Consider the following 20,718-nt stretch of genomic DNA (forward strand, 5'->3'; position numbering starts at 1 on the left):
CAAGTTTGTTAGCTCAGGAGATGAAGACTTTCTAAAAGATGAGGAAGGATAAAGGTGCAGGAAAACAATTCAGTTTCTCTCTCAAACAGAAACTCTAGAGTTTTCCCATATCATAAAGGTCGATCAAGTTTTTACATAAGATAACAGGATGCAGCTTGCCCACAAAAAATTAGTGTAGTTATACTTACGTTTCCACTGGATTAAAATACGACAACTTGAGCATTTTTTTAAAATTTATGGAAGGCAGCTCTTCAAAACCTTCTAAAGCAATTACAGAGAACTATGTTTTCCAAGAACATGCATGCCAGAAGAAGGAGGGCATTCTAGGAAAAACGTGGTCCTGTGCTAGAGGTGCAAATTTCCTAACAGGTATTCTATCAGACTTTTTCAGACATGAGCTAAAATAGAGTCTTCAAATGTTGATCAACTCTAAATCTTTAAGTAAACCAGGAAAAACTCCACACTGTTAGATAAGTAAGTTCCAGACTATAAACCTCATGGGGAAAATCGAAAAGGCTGAAGTTCCTGGGAGTTTTATTATTGCACTAGTGGAGCAGAGATTTCTCCCTAACTGTTCCCGAAGCCCAGGGGTAGTCAGTCTGTACTTTCTCTAGTGTGTAAGGGATGGAAGAAATCAGAAGAGAGCACATAATAAATCAACTGACAGTCTCTAAAAAATAGCTGTCCTGTCCCCTTAATATGAGTGAGAGTAATGTTCTGAGGGCAGGAAGAATTCGGCTTTAGACTGAAAACATTCCCCTATTGGGGTACAGAAAGTGATCACTCTGTAGTTTAATCAATCTCAGGCCTCTCTTTGAGGGAAATAGTGTGTTGCCTCCAACAGGACGTGTAATGATGTTTGCTGAAATATAAACTATGACTGTATACCCCAAGATGGAAGGTCAGAAGTCAACTGAGGATCTGGCCGCAGATGTTCAGCAATAGAGATCAAAAAGCAATATATCAAAGCCAGTGCTTTTCCTCAAGGAACAGGTTGCAGAGATTTCTCAACCCATCTCCTTTCACAGTAAATGCTCACACTCTGCATGTAACAAAGCTGTGCACTACAAACTGCCAGGTTATTCTAAGATGAAGCTGATATTTCCTAATTTCTCCTTGTCCTGTGCTCAAGTATTTGAATATTTATACAGTGAGTTTGCTCTTATCCACCAACACAGCTCCCCTGAAGCTCTGCAGTGCTTTTCAAGTGCATCTACCACAGTGAAGAATCACATGACACACCACTTAGTCCTCCCCCAGCCCTTGATAAACATTTCCTAAAGCCGACATTTGATATTACGGAATGTGTTGTAATCAATTCTTAAAGTTATAGCACCACTGGATTTTTATTAACTTGCACAACAACAACAACAAAAATCCAACAAAAAATGGGCCCTCATAATCAGTCAGCCTTGTTATATCCTGAAAGCTGCTTTAACAAGCAGGGAGTAATATAGTGTAATTGGTACTCCACAATTTAATTGTTCTGTTCTTAAATCTAATATTGCAGCTGTGGGTTAAGTTTACACCACAGCTTTCAAGAGAACATGAAAGTGTGGTACATCTGTGCAACAGAAAGCTAAACATCTCTCATCTGATGTGTTTACAATGACATTTGATAGCGTGGAATTGTTTGGAGTTCTTAAAGCTGCAGAACTGCTTTTCAACGCCGGGGAAAAAAAAAAAAAAAGGGAAAAAGCCTCCAATCTCCTTCCAGCAACTCAGCCCAAACAACCCTGATGCTTGTGGCTGCTGGCATTGCAGGGAAACTGCTGGCTGGAACAACTCCTTCAGGCAGCTTTGAGCATTTGTCACTGGGGCAGTGGACAAGGGGACAAGGGCATCTTCCTCTTCAGGAGATATAATAATTATTTAAAAAACAAACAGCTAAAAAAAAAAAACCCTGGACAGAACACCCCCTGACATGCATAAAACAGACAAAAATATTTCAAGAAATGTTATTTCATTGATGACTGTAGCATGTATAGAAATGGTGGAGTTTTGTATTTAACAGGTGGCAGAACTGCTTATGGTATCCTGAACTTCACATTCAGCATAGCTAACAGCTTCAGCATTATGTACTTGTTAGTGAATTTATGGGGCCCATAAGTAGTTCAAGAAACTTAGGAGTGGGCCCATAAATGTCATCTGCAGTTTGCGAACTGCAAGTATCTGACTGTTTTGATCAAGGTTTTTACGGGAAAGTTAAATGTTTATTAAAATTATTTACTACTGCTCCACAAAAAGGGAGCAAGCCTGCTGAAGAACTTAGGTAGTGATAGGATGTGATAGGCTGTAGGTCAAATGAGTTGGCAGAAAAGCATTTCTGTTTATGTCTAAGCCCAAATTTTTGTACAAATCAAATTTGAGAGTGCATTTAGGTGACTGAGAAAAGGTCTGTGGAGAGGAGGAATTTCCCCTTTCCCATAACCTGCTGTCAGAAATACATGATCTCATCAGGCTACTTTTCTCATTCTCAGCATTAGCCTTTTTCTAACACTTTGTGTCCTTGGAGAAATGCATGATAGTGCAACTTGGTTAAAGAGGTCACTTTCTGCTCATTCCTTTGTAGCAGTCCACACCGGCGTCTCCATCCGTGCTCTTCAAGAGATCAAGGTCAGTCTCACTGATGAAGCTCAGCTATATTACACTGGAATCTATTAACTTTTTAAACTTTATTGTTTCAGTCACAATTAAGACTATCTGAAGCCTCTTCATAAAAAAGGGCCATATCAAAAGCTGTACGTTAGCAACTGGATCAATGGATGCATTCATTCTGCATCAAAAACACCTTAAAAAGAACAGATCTCCTGGGGAGGCAAATCTGTATCAATATTTCAGTCTCTTGAATACAGAAATTTGATACAACGTGATGCAACACCCGAGCTTCCCCTCCTTTCAATTAACTGAAAAATAAAAATTGTCCTTAGAAGGGAAGAAATGCATTTGTGCTGTTTAGTTTTCAGGTTTTCCGCCCTTTCATAGCATCATAATGTTCTCTTCATGGGTGGAAAACTTAATCTTCAAGTTCAAGCCTAGATTCTTCATACAGTTCAGGATGAGATGACTTGGAATACCGGGAATATTTCAGATGTAGAAAATCACCCAATTCATCCAGAGCATTCAAAACCTGTAAGACCATGACACTTCGTCAATTCTACTGGAAAAGAAATGAAGTTCTAGTAACTTCTACTTTACTGCAGAACAAGAAGATTATAAAAAAAAAAAAAAAAAGTCAATTAAAAAAAGTTTAAAGGACAAATGGGCAAATTTTGCATTCATTCTGAAACAGTGAACATCAGTGCAGTTTAGATGTACAGCAGCATTACAGCAGAATTAACTCCTTCAGTAGGTTATGGTTTATTAGTAAGTACATTAATTGAGCACAGATGAAAAAGAATTACTTTTTCCAAAAGCAAAGAGAGGTAAAAACCAAGATAAAAAGTTATCTTTGCTTGTGCAAAAGAAATGTTTGATGATTCAATATTCCTCCACAGCTCCCAAAGACTGGAGTTGCATTTTCTTAGGTAGAACTCAGCTCACAGTGCTGAGCAGAGTCAGCTGAAACAGTCTGAATAGTTTAAGATAATTTTAGTGAATGCCATTTTTTATATATATCACAGGGACAAATAATTTTTGTTCATTAATACTGTAATGCAATTTGGTGAGCTGAGTGTGCCTAGCTCTCTAGTGGATTAAAAAAATAGCCAAGAACTCAGTACCACAGGAAAGCAGCTAAGTGCTTTGCAGCTTCTGACCCCCATTCAAGAGCAGCCAACTTTTTGGCATCTAAGAAGAAAACAGCAATTTTGATTTTGAGCCGGTTTCTGTTAAGCCACTAAAACAAGCTCACGGACAAAAAGAAGTAATTTGGAACAAAAAGAAGTAATTTAGTAATGGTTTATGCAGAAAGATAGCTTCCAGGTCATTAAGGAAGTTATTCTTGGGAGCTTGCCCTTTCATAGATCTTTCCTCTTTAATTCCAGGTTGAGATACAAAACAAATTTTGCCAAAGTGAAATATTTTCATTGTGCTTGTTACCTGTTGTTACCCTGGGTTTAGTCACAGTCACAAAGTATTTTGTCTGAAAAGCTTTCTTTCTGCTAATCATTAAACTCAGGGCATTTCCTTTGCCCCATGCTGTAAGAGTGCCACGAGTACTGTGGCAAAAGCTCAGCACATTCAGTGGTGGCTGGGGAGTGTCAGACCATCCCTGGAGGCAGCAAGGTGCAGGTAGCAGGGAGTGAATGCACAATGATGGCCCAAAAAATGAGGTGGGCTTGACATTTGGGGAAAAGGAAGAAAATCAAAGCAGCAACCTCGAGAGATGAATCTTCAGATCAGCTTCACTGCCTGTTACCTGTTACATGATCCAAAATCCTCACAGTCAAACATCATAAAGACCAACACAAGAACGTAGCTATGCTCTGTTTGATGAAATACTACCTTTATGGTATTGTACCTTGTTAATAACTACTGCATCTTTAAACCAGCAGGAATTTTACACTGCACACATGCAAGGCAGGTTTTTGATGTTTGAAGGGTATGGGAGCTGCTCAGCAGGACAGGGCTCCAGCCTCCACATCCATGTGCATCTCAGGATGCAAAAGGAGAGTCAGGGGCTCTCTGCAGGCCCAAGTGCTTGTCTGCATGAACCAGTGGCACATTTAACTCAAATGCCTTTCCATGTTCAAGGATTTTTCACTTTGACCATCAGCACACGTGCAAAGAGAGGAAAAGCAAAACCCGAAATGTATCGTTAAGCCTCTTTGTTTCATGCCTCTAAGTTGGCTCATTCTGAGAATGAAAGAACGTATCTCAAGCCAGGCCAAAAACACCTTCGGCAAAAAAAGGAAATGGAAAATTTCAAAGAGTTTATTTTAAACACATTTCTGTGTTGGAACAGAGGTTTATGATGGAAGTTTCAACATACTCTTAATGGTATTTCTGATATCAGAGAAAGATACAGAACTGAGACTGGCCAGACAGCACCAATTAAACTTGATTAGGTTCAAACAGTTCCAAATACTGTTTGCAATTTCTCCACCTGTACCCCCAAGGCTGTCCCATATACTTCTGTAATTCAAGAAACACATGGAAATATGGAATGGAAATATGGGTATGGAAACCTTGATTTTCAATTATTTCCACAGAGTTTCAGGTTTCCTACTCTGATAGTTTTGACGGAGCATTTAACTTTTGTCTTGTGCTCTTCATGTAGGTTTTTAGTGATGACAGATTTGGTCACTATTAGAAATAGAAGAACATAAGAAGTTAACTGTCCCGTAATTTATTTTAGAAAATAAAATGTATAAGGCTCAAATGCCTTTAAAGATCAAGTGACAAGGCCAGAAGAACAAATGGAAAAACGAAGTATTCAGATTCAAAGTAACAGAGGGACAGCTTCTCCCAGCCTCCTCAGCACCTGAAGTTAATTTGGGCAGGACATGTGCTGTGCTTACCGTGTCTAACATCTCCCGTGTATGTGCAGCTGACACACAAAACCGAGCCCTGGATTCTGTGATGGGAGTAGCTGGAAACCCAACCACGACCACCCCGATGTTTTTTTCTAACATGCGCCTTGCAAAAGCCCTAAGGAGAGAAAAAGTAGAAGGAGTAAAATCAAAAATACATTATCCCCAATAAACTGAACACAGACAGAAAACAGTCACATATAATGCAGCAATAGGTAAAATCCTGCTTTCAGTTGATTGAATATTCCCACTGATTTCCATAAAAGCCAGAATTTTACCAGCAGGACTGAGATTCTTTGCTGCCTAGTGGCTCATGAAGCCAAGTGGGTGTCAAATACTAGAAATGTGATGGCAGAGAGGGATCTGCAGGGTAGACATGATTAATTTATGTCAATGAAAGTCTCTGAGTACAAATCAAACCATGTGGGCATTGACAATCCCTACGGATGGAAGAGGCTGGGCTTGTGGAAGGCATGACTGCTTGGTTCCTGAACATCAATAGGAATGAACCAATCTCTGTGTGATGGTTTATTTGCTCTCACAATTACTCTGCCAGTTAGGAAGGCTTGTGTGGCATGAGACCAAGAGCCCACAGCCACTCTAAACTACTGAAAATACTCTCTACAGTTCAACATTTCCATTATTCTACCTCTGAATTCTGGTCTGTGTGTCCAAGTCAATGCACAAGTGCTGCCTGAGAGGAACTGAATGGTAAAACATGCAAAGACCATTCAAAGATCAGATGGGGAAAAAAAGCAGCCATCTAAACCAGTTCATACATCAAAGCTAATGTGTCTCTTTTAATGATAACAAATACAAAACCAAAAAGTTCAAATTCAAAATGTTATGAAGAGTATTATTCCAGACCACGTTAAAAAAGGAAAAGAGAAAAATTTTAAAATTCTGACATCTGGAACAACTCAAAATTAAACCTAGGGCCAAATTTAAAAGAAAACAGAACTAAATGATGAATTCAACTAACAGTGGATGTTTCTCCTGGGAGGCACCTACGACAGAGTACATCATCTTCTGCAGCGTGTACCAAATAACCCACAAACTTGAACAGTGCTTGCTTTGCCAGCAAGTTTTTTTCGGTACTTACCCTATCTTACCAGGCATATAAAGGAGCAAGGGAACAACAGGAGAATCATCATTGCCATAAATGATGAAGCCCATTTCATGCAGTTTTCGCCTGAAGTACCTTGTGTTTTTCTCCAGCTGACGCACTCTTTGGAGCCCTGAAATGAGCCAGCCAGGAGAACAGTCAGTACAAAGATCATAACTGGAGTCTAGCCACAGGCAAGGATCAGGGCTGGGGGTAACAGTTTGGCTGAAATGTAAATGTTGCTATTTGATGGAGAACAAAAACACGGAACGAGCTAAATGCAACTCCATTGATTATTATGGCATTGTAGGGATGGATGGCTGATACTCCTGTATTTGTGAGGTGCTTTCCCACGGGCAGAAACAGTCCCTGTCTGGGGACAGACATGTGGACAATTCCCTGGACTTTGTTGCGCCAAATAAGGCTTCCTGGATGACAGAAACCTACAGAGAAGTAGTGCAGACAGGATATGGAAATCAAGTATGTTCTTTCTCAACATAACTATTATCTCTGCATTGTCCCTGGCCTCATTTAGTCATGGATCCACAGATGGGACGCCCAGCAAAACTGACAGGAGAGTTGAAAATAATTATTTTTAATGAAGGAAAAAGACAAAAAACAGCAGAGGAAAAAATGTGCTTGAAAAGAATTTCAGCCATTTCTTTTGCAGTGCCACAAAGGAGGTGATTTCTGACAAGTGCAGTCGCTTCCCAACCCATTGCATAACGAGGCAAGAGCCACACTCTACATTACTGTAGTAGGAGATATTACATGTCCTTTCACCACTCCACCTGCATTATACCTAGTCACTGAGCTCACCTATGAGCTGTGAGGTGCTGACAGGGATGGTGCCACCTCCTCCACACCCACATGCCTGCCCAGTGCCAGCCCAATCGAGCCAGGTCTGTCATCTGCCTGACCTCACCAGAAACAGAACTGCCAAGCCACTGTTAAGCAGATCAAGACTCTAAAGCTAATCACTGTTCAGCAGCTTGTGTCTGCCCAGCAGAGCTGGTGAGAATGTGTGGTAAGACTGGGATTTAGCAGGACACAGTTACACTCTTAACTTTCATTTTCCTGCTGTTCATCAGCCCATACTTTCAATATCACTTACAATATGTCACCAGACATGAACACTGAAACCTCCAGTGCAAGTCATTTCCTCTTTTCCCTTTGCTTTTCCCTTTGCACAGATGTGTTATGCTTTCACTCTCCATTTACGTTTTCATTTTACTTTACATTTCGTTCACTTCATTCTTCATTTACCACTTTCTGCTGTCACCATTCTCTGACTGGAGGCCCGTTTCCTAATTCCCCATCTTGCTCTGTGTAACCACAGTGGCCAGCAAGGCATTTGCAGCAGCTACATGCCACCTTTGGCAGATTTGTCCTCAGACCACACTCTGCCCCCACCACCTGCTTTGGCTTTTCTTCCTTTTCCCTCTTGACTGAAGTGGGGATCACCACAACTACATGAACCTCTTTTACATTAATATTTCTGAACCTGTGTAGGCTTGAACAAGATCTGCTACTTCATTTGTTCTGTATCCTCCCGAGTCAAGGTTCTGTCAGTGCTCTGGCTGGGAAATTTATAGGGAAGCAGGGACTTGCTTCACAGTGATCGGTGTTTTGCTTGAACAAATTAAAAGATCTCATAAAAACAGTGCATTTGTAACTTTACACACAAAACTGCCCACGCAGACAACCTGTTACTTACAGTCTCGGTCATTCAGTTTAAAGCACTCAGTGGAAGAGATCTGCTGGGTTAGAAAAGGCCACAAATAGTTTAACCATCTCTCTAATGCTGCTAAAGCAAAAACAGCTGTGCCAGAGCAAGGAAAACAAATGAAACACAAAAGCATCCTACTACAAAGCTTTCCAGTCACTAATAAAAACAATAGTCTGTGGTATTTCCAAAAATATTTTTGGTGTAGTAGATCTCAAAGAAACAGGAGGAAGTATTGAGGAGGAGGAGGAGGGACGGGGAGATGGTGGTAAGGACAGGAGTTAGAGAACTACAGAATAATGTGGTTGAAGTCTAAAGAGAGACTTTTCCCCCTGTTAGAAATGGTAAAGATGTTATTAGCACCTCCTCAACGTCCAAGTTAGGAGGAGGAGTGTGGGGGAGTAACCTGAACTGGGGGCTCAAAGCCACTGCTGTTTCTTGCTATCTTAGCAGCCCCTGAGCTAGTTTCCAAACTCTCAGTTGGAAAGCATTTGAAACTACTAGATTTTCAATTAGGGAAAGTTTTTCATAAATGCAGATGTTCTCGGCGAGTGCAGCTCAAGACTTGCTGCCTTCTCCTTTCTATTCATGTGTTTACCACAGAGCTGGAAGCACAGTGTGAGCCACGCAGGATTCCAGGCTGTGCTGTTTGCTATTTATCAAACCATATGTGCAGGGCCCAGAGTTGAACACTTTTGTCTCTACTTATTTTTGGTGCTGGAAATTTAAGACTTCAGCTAAGGAAACTTTAGAGCTGAAAGATGAGGTTCAGGCAACCCCCCCAAAAGTCAAACACCTCTTCCTTTTCTGATCTTCCTTTCCTGATTCTACATCCTCAACCAGTTTGTGATGCAAAATCCCCCCTTTCAAGACTCCCTATGGAGCTCATTTCAAGCCAGCCAGTGCTGATGCAAAAGAGCCACTTGAATGTTTTAGCAACATCCCAGAATACTAATTTCATTTGCAGGGATGCATTGAAGAGCCAAATAAAAGATCAGAGCACTCACATATATCTGGAGGGAAAAAAAGCACATTAGGAGACGATTGCTACACACACTGTATTTGTGGGTGGGTGGCTGGGAGGAACCTATTTCTTTACCAAATGTCAACACTTTCCTTTCTCATGTTAAGTTTTGTGGTCAAAGACCACAGACACACATCATATATGCAGACTTCTTATATGCTGTCCCAATAAGAGCAATAAAACCATTAAAATTTGTAGCTGTATTTCAACACTCTTTTTCGTTCTTTTATGGGACCTTCCGACGTCAGATAAGGAGGCAGATCTGAGAAAAACGTTTATTTTTGTCTCACTGGTCTGCTTTTCCCCCCACACTACAGATTAAGAGTGATGAATTCAGTTTAGAATCAGGTCTTAGTCCAAATTCACTGTGGGATGTTCAAGTAAAAGCACCACATTTAGAAAGCACTTTCTTTGATTCCTGAGGCTGGGATCTTGTGTCCCTTATAATTTATTGAGTGAAAACCTGCTGAGAAGACCCTTGAGCTAAAAGAATCCTGTAAGTGTAAGAATTTACCTGTATGGGACTAATTAGAGGATCGGGTCCCCAGACAGTAAATTTATGTGTTACAAAATTCTTACTTTGCAAAATCCTTGAGGATTTATAGTCTATGCAGAGAGCTTATAGCACAGCATGCAGCATATCCAGAGAATTATATTCCATGAAATATGTGAACCACAACACAGCATATGTTTGGAAAAACAGCTTGGACAGGAAAAACCAACTCTCCTCTATTTAAAACCAAGCACACTAATGCTCCAGAGTATTCAGCTAAAGCTGAGAATGACTTTATAAAGTGCTCTATGTCTTCTTATTGGCTGAATTAAGAAGGGACAGAAAGGGAGAAAAATGAACGATAAACAATTCCCAAATTTCACAAGTTATCTTCAAGCTGCTGGGAACACACACAGCTGGTTTATGGGGATTTTTCTGAAATAAAGGATTAATTGCCTGGATGGTAGAAGAAAAGCACATTTACTGCATCAGCAATCCACCTTCTGCTGGCAAATTTAGAGTTTTCATTTGGTTGCACCACTTTAAAAATATTTGGTTTACTGCAAAATTCTAAGGTGTCTGCAATTCTGGGAAAAATGCTGATTATATTTTTACGTGACATGTATCATTGCATACTGCTGACTTTAGCTCATTAATTTAGGCAGGCTTTTAGAAAGCTTTATAGCTCAAAATTAATCTGGTTTAGCTGAAAGAAAAATACAAAAAGAAGGCAAGAGAGAGAGAGCGAAATAATAAAATGTAGCAGCTTGCTCATAGTTTCTTTGAAGCAATAAGCTTTTTAGGAGAGCCACTTGGAGCAACAGACTTGGCAGAAGCTTTGTCACACACTAGCAGGGCACCTGACACCAGGAAGGTATTCTGACTACATATTCAGCTCTCTGCACTTCAATTAAACTTTGCTGTTCATGGCAGCTGAGTACCTTATCCTGGCAGCAAAAGAGGCAGTAAAACTATCAGCTCTCTAAAACAAAACTTTGTTTTCCTCTTCCAGAGATGTCTGCTTTTACCTCCTGCAAAATGCTCGCAAGCAGAGGAGCTGCCTGTGCTCAATTCCTGCACGAACATTCCACCTTTGAACTCTTCCTGTAGGCTCCTACCCTTGGAAATTGTGACTCAGTCTATTGGAAAGAGGAATAAGCAAGCTGTAGCCTTTGATATCAAGATCTCAGGTGTAGGAGGTGAAGGAGAGCTATTTTTCCTGAACCCATCCCAGGAAAGATAACCCCACACTGTACTGTTTTTTTGGCATGTGGTGGACTCTTCAAAACACAAATCCACCTGCTTTAATCTTCTCCAGCTGTTGTTTCACAGGGTCTTTCTAAATAATTAGTTACACAATTGAGCTTTTACATACCGGTGTCAGAGTTCCTTGGATGGAGCACTCAACTCCCTGCCTTCCTCTACTAACAACTAGATAGGAAAAAGCAATCTTCCATAGGCTGCAAAAGCCCTGGAAAACAATAGCTCTTTCCCATTAAACTATTGCAGATGGACAGATTTTCAATTTTTTCCCCCTGGTTCCATTATAAGAGTAACACACATGTACCTCCATGTGCATTAAATCACAAATAGAATGCTATAAAACCAGGGTGCCTAAAAGGAAATATGTTCTCAGATAAAACAATCTTCATAAAACATAACTTTGCTATGAACTGGGGAGAAGTGAAGACATTTACTTCTACAATCTAATGCTAACTAGCAATCTGGTAATTTCGATTTAATTCAGCTGCTAAATAATCCCTTAAGGACTTATTTTAACAGTGAACTGCTGCAAAACACTTTTCAGAGAAGATTAAGGGAAGAAAAATGGCAATTTCAGTTGAAACAGAAATGAGAAAAACTGTCAAGATTCGGTCATTTTTACTTTATTTCTTGAGTCAGATCTGTGTACCCAGCACCTTGCCTATATTCAGATATACAATGCAGGGACAGCCAGCCTTGGCTGAGCCCAATTTACTCCCAATCACAGAGTGGATCCAGCCAGTGCACAGGGTGCTGCTCCATCTGCATCCCACTGGGTGTTTCTGACGTGCCAGGGATCCAGACTGGGAATGGCACTTCCCTGCTTTGTGCTCGGCAGGCTGAGAACAGAGCTGGATGCCTCGGGCAGCATCTGCAGCACAGGAGGGACGCTCACTCCCTTCCCGGCAGGAAAGACACCCTGGAAAGGGGACTGTGACATGGAGCTGCCTGCTGCTGTCCCTGGGGAAAGCAGAGCTTGGTCACATCGAAGTCTCACATCCCTCCTCTGCCTGCAGTTGATGCTTACAACAGGATACAGGGAATATCTATCCATGGGCAGGGTCTGTTAGAGGACTACAGCACTTTGAATATGAGAAAAGTGACTGCAGAAGAGGTAGAATTTGATTGATCCTCAGAGATCTTAAAATCACTGCAAACACTATTAGTCCAAAGCCCCTGCTTGTTCAGATCAACTGACTCTCCATGGATACATTGGATGTCCTGTGGCAGGTGGATCATTTGGCAGGTGTCTCCACTAGAACAGCATGTCTCACTCATTTTGAGCAAAGATGTCAGAATTTAGCTCTGTTTCATCATTCACTGCTGGGAGAACATCTGTGATGTTCAGCTTAGACAAATAATAACTGTGGCAGCATATTATCATCACTAATATCTTCCCTGTTGTCGTGACTGGGAGCCCGAGTCATGGAGCCAGTGCTGTGCAAACAGGGAATAAATGTGCTTAAGGGCTTGAAATGCAACCACATACTTACTGGGAATATTAATTTAAAATTGAGCCAGGGTTCAAGCATTCTGCTTGCTAAGGACCTAAGAGAAGCAATCCCCTCAGAATGAACAGCAAAATGAGAATTTGAAAAAGACAAGCTTTAGCATGACTGATTCTGCAAGCTGTTTTGAGCAGGTCCAAGGGGTCCATGACTAAGTCACTTACAGATTTAAAGGTTACAGAGATAGTTTCATGATCAGACCAGTCTGGCACAGATTTATTTTGCTGCAAAATGGATTGTTCCTCTTGGCTCCAGCTGCTCAAGTCCTGACACTGGGACTCATGGAGCCACATGGCAGAGTGGCTCTGGGAACCAGTCTGGGTGTAGGCTAACCATTTGTGGGAGGGTTGGTTATTTTTCAGCTCCATCAGTGCTGTGATTCAGTTCATTGCACGGCTGCACGAACAGTCCCACTGGCGTAGGAAAAAAACATTGGAAAGGGGATAGGCAGGGGGAGGAGAAACTGAGGACATGACTGCACTTCCTTGCACCAGTGCTGGTTTATGTCAGGTCATAGTGATGTGGAACTAAGGCTTCTGAATTTACAGAGGATGCTGACAAAGCAAAACTAGTGTTTTCCAAAGACTGTTGGGGACAGATCGCAGAGGAAAATGTTGGAAACTGATTTTAAGAAGCTGGTCCTCCAGTTATAAAAGAACATCTGAGGCCAATGGAAATATCTTAAAAAGGAACCTTCTAAAAACAATTTCTTTAATGCCAAACCAAAACAGAAAGCAGCATTCTGCCATTTCTCACAATCTGAGTGAGCTCAAATGCAAGAATTCAAGAGTTTGCGAAAAACACAAATGAAAACTAGAAGCTGCAAAAAGATAAACCCATCAGGCACAAATGGCAAAGTAAATGAACATTTTAAGGAAACACAATCTAAACTATTTCAGGAATTACCTTTTAACAAAACATGTTTTACTAGTAGATTCCAGAGGACAAACTTTTACATGTTTCAATATCCCATGAAAACATGAAAACTGCTCACTGCTGTTGGTGAATTATTGTTTGCCATGCATTAAACAGAAAAAAATGTTTCCTTTGTAAATGCTGCAATTTGCTTTTTAAGCCAGTACAATCTATTATTAGTCATCAAAAAAATTGCTTTGGACTTCCCAGCAGTCTTAACTCTGTCTGCCTAGTGGTTCTATTTTGTACCTATCAAATTTAAGTGTAAAAATATGCTTTTGGTATTCCCATGCAGAAAGGGGGGAGGAAGAAAAGGTCTGAGGTCACAGCTGGAGGGGCTGTGTTGCATGCAAGCAAGTGTACTTGCAAATTTGTGCAGGGTCCAAACACTCTGAGTCAACTCCAGCCTCATCATGGGATAAAACCACTAAGGCAGCTGCTGAGTTTCCTGAGGTATCTCCAGTGGTGTAATGAGAAGCCACAAGGAGAACACATAAAGAATATCTATATTATGAATTATAAAGAGTAAATGCCATGGGGACTTCTGCTTCCCATATTTCCTAAATAAATGGGCAGAGACACATATGAGATGAAAAGGCCACGAAGGCTTAAGAGGGATAAAATGATTTTTTTTTTTTAATAGACTACATGAGCTGAACTGTGGAACTTGCTGCCTTATGACATTTCTAGAGGAAATACAGCTGCCAGAAGTTCATACACTTTTGAACAACTCTATTATAAGAACTATGAAAGTATCTATGATGTTATGGTACTAGGAACAAATGTGTTTTGTTCCACAAGACATCGATTTTCAGAGTTCTGTAAAACATGGCACTGAGAAAAAACAGGACATTTACTCCACTAAAAATTAGATTTCACATTTGCATCTTTTCTAGTCAGTTTCTGATTCTTTGGATATAGTTGCTCAAGAAATATTGGTAATATTGACCTCAACCTGTTCCTCTTTCCCCAGAGGAACAATGCTGTATCAGTTTTGAGGGAGCTACTACCTTCTCCTAATTTTGCATTTCTTGCCCTTCATTTTCTCGAGTCGCCCCAGAAAACATGGCAAAATAAATGAAAATGTAATAGCTGGCTGTGGGCTCTGCAGTATCCTCCCAGTCACATTATCATGACATTCATGTCTCACAGCTATCACAAATACTGATGTGGAACATACCCACGTGTTTGCACCTTTCAGCATGGAACAGACACCAGCTGTGGGTAATTTCCAGCTGAACAGTTTAGGTTTCATAGAATTACTCTGAAGGTGCTAACCTGTTCCTTCCCTGTGATGAAGCAGGGAAACATAAACATCTATTCATATCCTGCAGTCATACATCCCCTATACTGATTCTATCCTGAAAATCCAGATCCTGATTCCTTTTCCAAACAACTATATTCTTACTAATTGAAAATAAAAGAAGAAAATATGGAAGGTCAATCAATTGGGTACAGATCAGGATACACAAGCAGTATCTGCACTTCTGGGCTCTTGCATTATCTACTATATAACTGCATCTGTGCTAGTCTTTTCTAAATCAGCTGCTTACCAAAGTAGTGGAGAATAACTACCAAGAAATTCAAGGGACTGTAATAGTCTTATATCTGGGGAAATAAAGAAAACTAAAAAAATAGGGATTTTTCTCAGCAGTGACTTAAATGCCCAAATCAGTCTTCCTTCTCTTAGTCTGTTAATGTGCCAAGGACTCAAGTTCAGATGTAAGAACATGCTGGGTTAGCACATTTGTTGTCCCCTTATTTCATCCTGTTTCCAACGAGCACCCTCTAATTCACATGGAACTTTTTAGCAAACTCTAATTTCATTATTGTCTAAAACATTCCCAGTGATTTGTGCAAGGCTCACTCTCCCAGAGAAATGACCTCTGGAGGACAAACCATTGGTGGATATCTCCTTATAAAGGATCCCTCATATTGTCCAGTGGGAAGGGAATGCCATTTGAAATTAATTGCAAAATAAATTTCTATGCAAGTTTATTTTTATTATCCATTATTTATGGATCCTTCTATGGATCTGAGAGGCTTCCAGACAACACATGGTCGATACTACCCTGTGGCAAATTCAGTCTCCTTGAAACTTCTCTGCTCCACAGCTCACTCTCTCACAAGAATGTCTTGTGTGCAGGATTCACCTTCTATGACAGTGGACCAAAAGAACTCTGCCAAGGTCATTGTCCTTGGAATCAAAAATATCTACGGAGAGACAGTGCTTCCTCCCTTCTGTTCCTTGCTCCTTTCTAAGCCACCACCTTCCTCTCTCTGATGCCAAAGCAACACATTGTAGTGTGGCCCAGCATAGCATTTTTTTCCTGTATTTTGGGTTGTGGGGTTTTTTTGTAGTCCACAAGACAGCCTAATGAAGGGAGGCCCACATGAAAGAAAACCCAAAAGACTAAAATAATGAGTCTGGCTCAGAAGGACAAGAAACATTTTTACACATCACAGCCAGCTTGCTAGCCTTTGTGCAATGGTCTAAGTTGTGATATATGATTTATTCAGTTGTTTTTCTACTCATTTGCATTTCATATTACAAGACAATTAAATAAAAATGACAGAACACTAATTTATTTCATAACAGATTTGCAGAAGACTTAATAAGCTCTTATTTAGTGCAGAAATCCAAACACTGTGTCATGAAACAACACCGCTCGTTGAAGAGAAAATGCTTCAAACTCTTAGCCCTAAGTCAGACACGCACATCTTAAAAGACTCCATCTTGAACCCAGCTCTCTTCTTACCCTGCACTGAACTGCACGCAGAATCACGCTAGCTGAAGAGCATTTTTACCAGGCTTTGGAGGGCTGGAAATGCTCGGCATGTTTCGTGTTTTACACGCGGCATCTGCGAGCGCTGAGCCAGCGAGTGCCGGGCAGGCTCAGTGTCAGACCGCCCTCTCACGGCAGGCGCCAGCCGTGGCCCCGGGCTACCCCTGAGAAAGATATCAGAGGTGGTCTCTTACACCAAACACGTGTAGGCATCAGCCAGCACATGCAACCAGGACCTTCCAAACTTCAAGCTGGAAGCAGATTTTTATGCTCCGGCTTCTCCGCCGAAATGACAGAAGCATCGCTCCCCTACCGCCCGCGCATCGCGCCCGAGTTTTGCTGCCTTTTGCCCTTGCACTCAGCAGAATTTGGTGCTGGGACTGGATTCTCCATCCCTCCTTCTGTACTCTGGGTCTTGTAGAATCCTGGCCTCATCGAAACACTGTGATGAATGTCTGAATAGTCTTGTATCTGTCATGGTTTGAAACAGCCCTCTAGGGCACTGCAACGGAGTAGTGCGGAGCAGTATCTCACCTGCTCTCATCTACCCTTCATCTCTTCCATTCCCACCTTATCCCGGTCATATCTATCAGGGAGGACTAATACAGAATTAATTCTGTTAGTCTCAGACAAAGGAAGAGAAAATAGCACTGCTGGACCAGTATAAAAGAGATTGCAACTCAGAGCAGAATGTTATCCTCAGCTGCACGTTAAAGAATAGCATGACTCTCAGACATTCCTGAAAAATATCTACACAAATTCAAACACTTTTTCTCCATATTGGGATTTAATTCCTAGAACACTGAACACATATCAGCATTGCTTTGAAACGGTAACAGATAGGTATGCCACAGTTGTTTTGTTGCTTGTTGTACAGAAAAGGTATTACACAGAGGATAAAACATCACACAGAGGATAAAGCATGTCACACAGAGGATTGGACACCTGCAACTTCAGAGCTGCATCTGCAACTTCAAGAGCTGAAAAGAAATACACCTAATTTTTCATAAGGACACAAAGTAGTCAATTCTTTTGGGACAAAATGTAGTACAAAACTAGGCTCAGGACACCATAATTGATGCCCGAGTGAGGCAGGAATTATTATAATCATCTTCTCATACTATTATTTAGCAGACAATACCTGTTCTGAAATGCTGCACCATGCTTGAGTTGCTTGCCATTTTCAAGGTTCACACTTACAAAGAAGCTGAACTGACAGCACCTAGCCCAAAAATGGTGTGTCCTTATGAACCCTACTACAAAGTCAGACAATGTACACCAAGGGAAATCCATGTATTTCTATTTGTTGCTGCAAAGCAGGATGGACTGGCAACTATATAGCCAGAACTCCAAAATCCCTGCTGCATGTGGGTGAGCATGGAAAAAACCCCAGGGTCAACAGCACTTAGAAATATGGTGATTCAGATATTAATTTTACAATAAGAATGATTTCTTTCGCACTGCCATTGCAATACGTCTTTGCTGCTGGATGAGGTTTTGCTTGTGCAAACAATACCCATACCCAGAGAGATGCTCTGGTAGCAGCTGAAATAAGTGAAGGAAGGAAGGAAGGAGGCTTACCTTGTGTTGTCCCATCCAGTCCCATGAGACATTTCATTGCCCTGATGATTTGCTCTGCCACGGCGGGACACATAGATGTGGCGTACACAGCGCTGTGAGAATGAGTTCGTAAAAAGTCCACGAGGCCCTTACACAAGCAAAACAAGGCATGAATGAGCTTTGAGCTGGCCAAACAGCAGATCTCCCTCTTAACTACTGCAGGAGAGGGAATGTGCAAAAGGAAGAGGATGTTTCACCAGCTACTGGATTGCATTCTTGGCTGCCACTGTTAATACATGGCCTGAAGAAACATCAGGCAGGTGCAAATGCTTTACCATATAAGTGGGGCAATTACAGGTGAAACAAAAGTCTGGAATAGAAGAATGTTTACTTCTGTGCTAAGACTTATTATAAAGGAGCCAAAATAATTTCAAGACCAATGAACAGCTGCACTGAAAATAATGCTGCTCAGTTCTCCTCTGGTAATGAAACAAAGGCTATACGACATCAGTGTAAGTCCTCTCCACATGACCTAGATCAGGAAAAGCAACCTTACTGGGATCTATCTTTGCCTATAAGCACATAAATTTTCAAAAGTTTCAATCAGTGTGGCAGGGACAGTCATGTCGGAGTTGGCATAATTGCTTTAACATTTCCTAAGAACACAGTAACTGTGAACACAATCTGTCCTCATAGAAAAACCACTGATATACTGTAGGCAAGTCTAAAACACCAGTAACTCTCCTGAATCCAGGCATGCAGAATTCAGATCTTACTAAGATCATCATTGTTATAACAACTTATAGCTCCTAGTGCAAAACATCAGAGTAACAGTTAGCACACTAAAAGTTGAGTGCATGTTAGTGAGAAAGGAATAAGGCCTACTTGAAAATTGACTTTGATCAAAAAATGGTCATCAGAAAAAAAAATCCAGTGAGAGTAACACAAATCACTACCAAAATACTGTAGGAGTCTACACAGTAACTCCAGTGCTGAGGATAAAGATTTACCTAGCCTTACACAGGTTGTGCATGCACATATTGCAGTTGTATTCCTAAGGGTTTGGTTAAAGGCTAAGAAGCTCCAGCTGATGCAGAATAAACAGCACCACTGTGAGTTTTTGGCTGCAGAAAGGAATGTAAGTGGGCGAGTGGGTGAGCAGCCTTCCAAGGCTGAGAAGCCTGAGGCAAAACTTAGTGATACACACAAGGGTGAAAAGAGTGACCTCTTTTCAGTTAAAAAACTTCCAAGGATTAGAGAATAAATTACATCAGACTACTTTTCACAGGTCTAATCTTTCTATATTTTCTAGCTACATTACCCACATTGTCTTTGGTAAGAAATAAACCTACAGATACAAATTCAGGAAGCCAAGGAAACAAAGAAAATTGGTTCTTGATATATTATGACACTTGGTTTTAAGATCTCTAGTGGAAACCCCCAAAAAAGACAGGAAGAAATACATGGTTGATACTTTCTTATAGCCCTTTTATTCTACTGTAGGGCTACCCTTATTAGTGTTATCCTGACAACAACCATATGGGCTCTCTAAACAGGCTTCCCACTCATTCAGCAGACTGCTTAAAAAATACATTCAGCTGGGTATGAAAAGAGAAAATAATCAGCAACTATTTGATCTCTCTGTCAAGCAACAAAACCAATGATATTTCACAATGGTGCTGATTATGCTTTCTCTTCTACACCCCCAGTTAAAGCAAGCTCAGCTCTACTTTTTGTTGACATCTGTTGTTGGCAAGAGATTGTTTTGTTAATGTACGCGGAGCAACTGAGGACACAGAATTTACTATTGCAAAAAGCTCCCAGTAACCTTTTTCTCCATTCTCCTAAAAAATGCAACTATGTCAATCCACAACTCTTTAGGAATTTTATTATCAGTGGATGAAACTGTGGTTTTAATCTCTCAATATTGCTTCACACACTGTTTACAAATGCGAAACAAAGTAATGAGCAATCCGCATGCAAATTAATGTAGGGAAGTGTATTAGCCAACCACAACATGCCCAAACATTTCCAAGACAAACAACAATCATCAGGGTGGCACAGAACAACCCAACTCAAGCAAATTACATAATATGAACATGAGACAAAAATAAGAAAGTCTGACTGTTTGATGTGCATTTGGGATCTGGGCAAAAATGATGCTAACTTCAGAACGGCTCTCACATTAAGCAGCCTGTTCAAAAAGATACTGAAATGTATCATACATCATACAAAAGCAGTTCCCACACCCTTGATGTGAAATAGTTTCTGATTTCCTTTTACCTTTTTGCCAGCTATGTATCCTCCAGCTGCGCCAAAGCTCTTTGTGAACGTTCCCATTAATACGTCAACATCGTCGGGACTCATCCCGAAGTATTCCACAACTCCTCGGCCCGTTGCTCCCACTGCACCAATGCTGTGAGCTTCGTCCAAGTAGAGGTAGGCTTTGTATTTGTTCTTCAAGGAGACTATCTCTGGCAGGCGCACGATGGACCCTTCCATGCTGCACAGGGAGGGAATCAGAGGTGAACAACAAACCCTCTACTCTTTCCCATGCTGGCAGAAAATATATTCATTGCCTTGTTCCACCAAAGTTCTTCTGGAACCTGAATTTTTACTTACAAGCCAAAGAAAACTTGCAACCCATTCCCGTTTGCGGGCGAGTACAAAACTGTTCAACAGTTTTAGAATTCAAACATTCAAAACCAGTCAAAAAGTCTTTGAATGTTTGTGAATTGTCAACGTGTCAGAGGAGAGAAGGAAAGGTGTAAAGCAAGGTGGAGATACTCACCCTGAGCAGCACATTACAGTTCATCTCTACAAAACAAATATTATAAAGAACTGCTATAATTCAGTCTGGTCCT

At 40.9% G+C, this 20,718-nt stretch overlaps 1 protein-coding gene across 3 annotated transcripts in view; it reads right to left on the minus strand.

Annotated features, from left to right (window-relative positions):
- Positions 1-1,321: 1,321 nt before the first annotated feature.
- SPTLC3 (serine palmitoyltransferase long chain base subunit 3) overlaps positions 1,322-20,718 on the minus strand; it is a 99,452-nt gene continuing 80,055 nt past the window's right edge. For all 3 annotated transcript variants that reach the window (XM_088160731.1, XM_088160732.1, XM_088160733.1), the window contains 5 exons: positions 20,138-20,357; positions 17,876-18,002; positions 6,577-6,712; positions 5,463-5,592; positions 1,322-3,130 (listed from right to left, as the gene is read on the minus strand). In XM_088160731.1, coding sequence (XP_088016857.1) covers positions 3,017-3,130; positions 5,463-5,592; positions 6,577-6,712; positions 17,876-18,002; positions 20,138-20,357 — 727 coding nt within the window. In that variant the 3' untranslated portion in view covers positions 1,322-3,016. The remainder of the gene's footprint in view (positions 3,131-5,462; positions 5,593-6,576; positions 6,713-17,875; positions 18,003-20,137; positions 20,358-20,718) is intronic.

This window comes from Sturnus vulgaris, chromosome 3 (assembly GCF_052056855.1).
Source record: "Sturnus vulgaris isolate bStuVul1 chromosome 3, bStuVul1.hap1, whole genome shotgun sequence".
Classification (NCBI taxonomy): Eukaryota; Metazoa; Chordata; class Aves; order Passeriformes; family Sturnidae; genus Sturnus; species Sturnus vulgaris.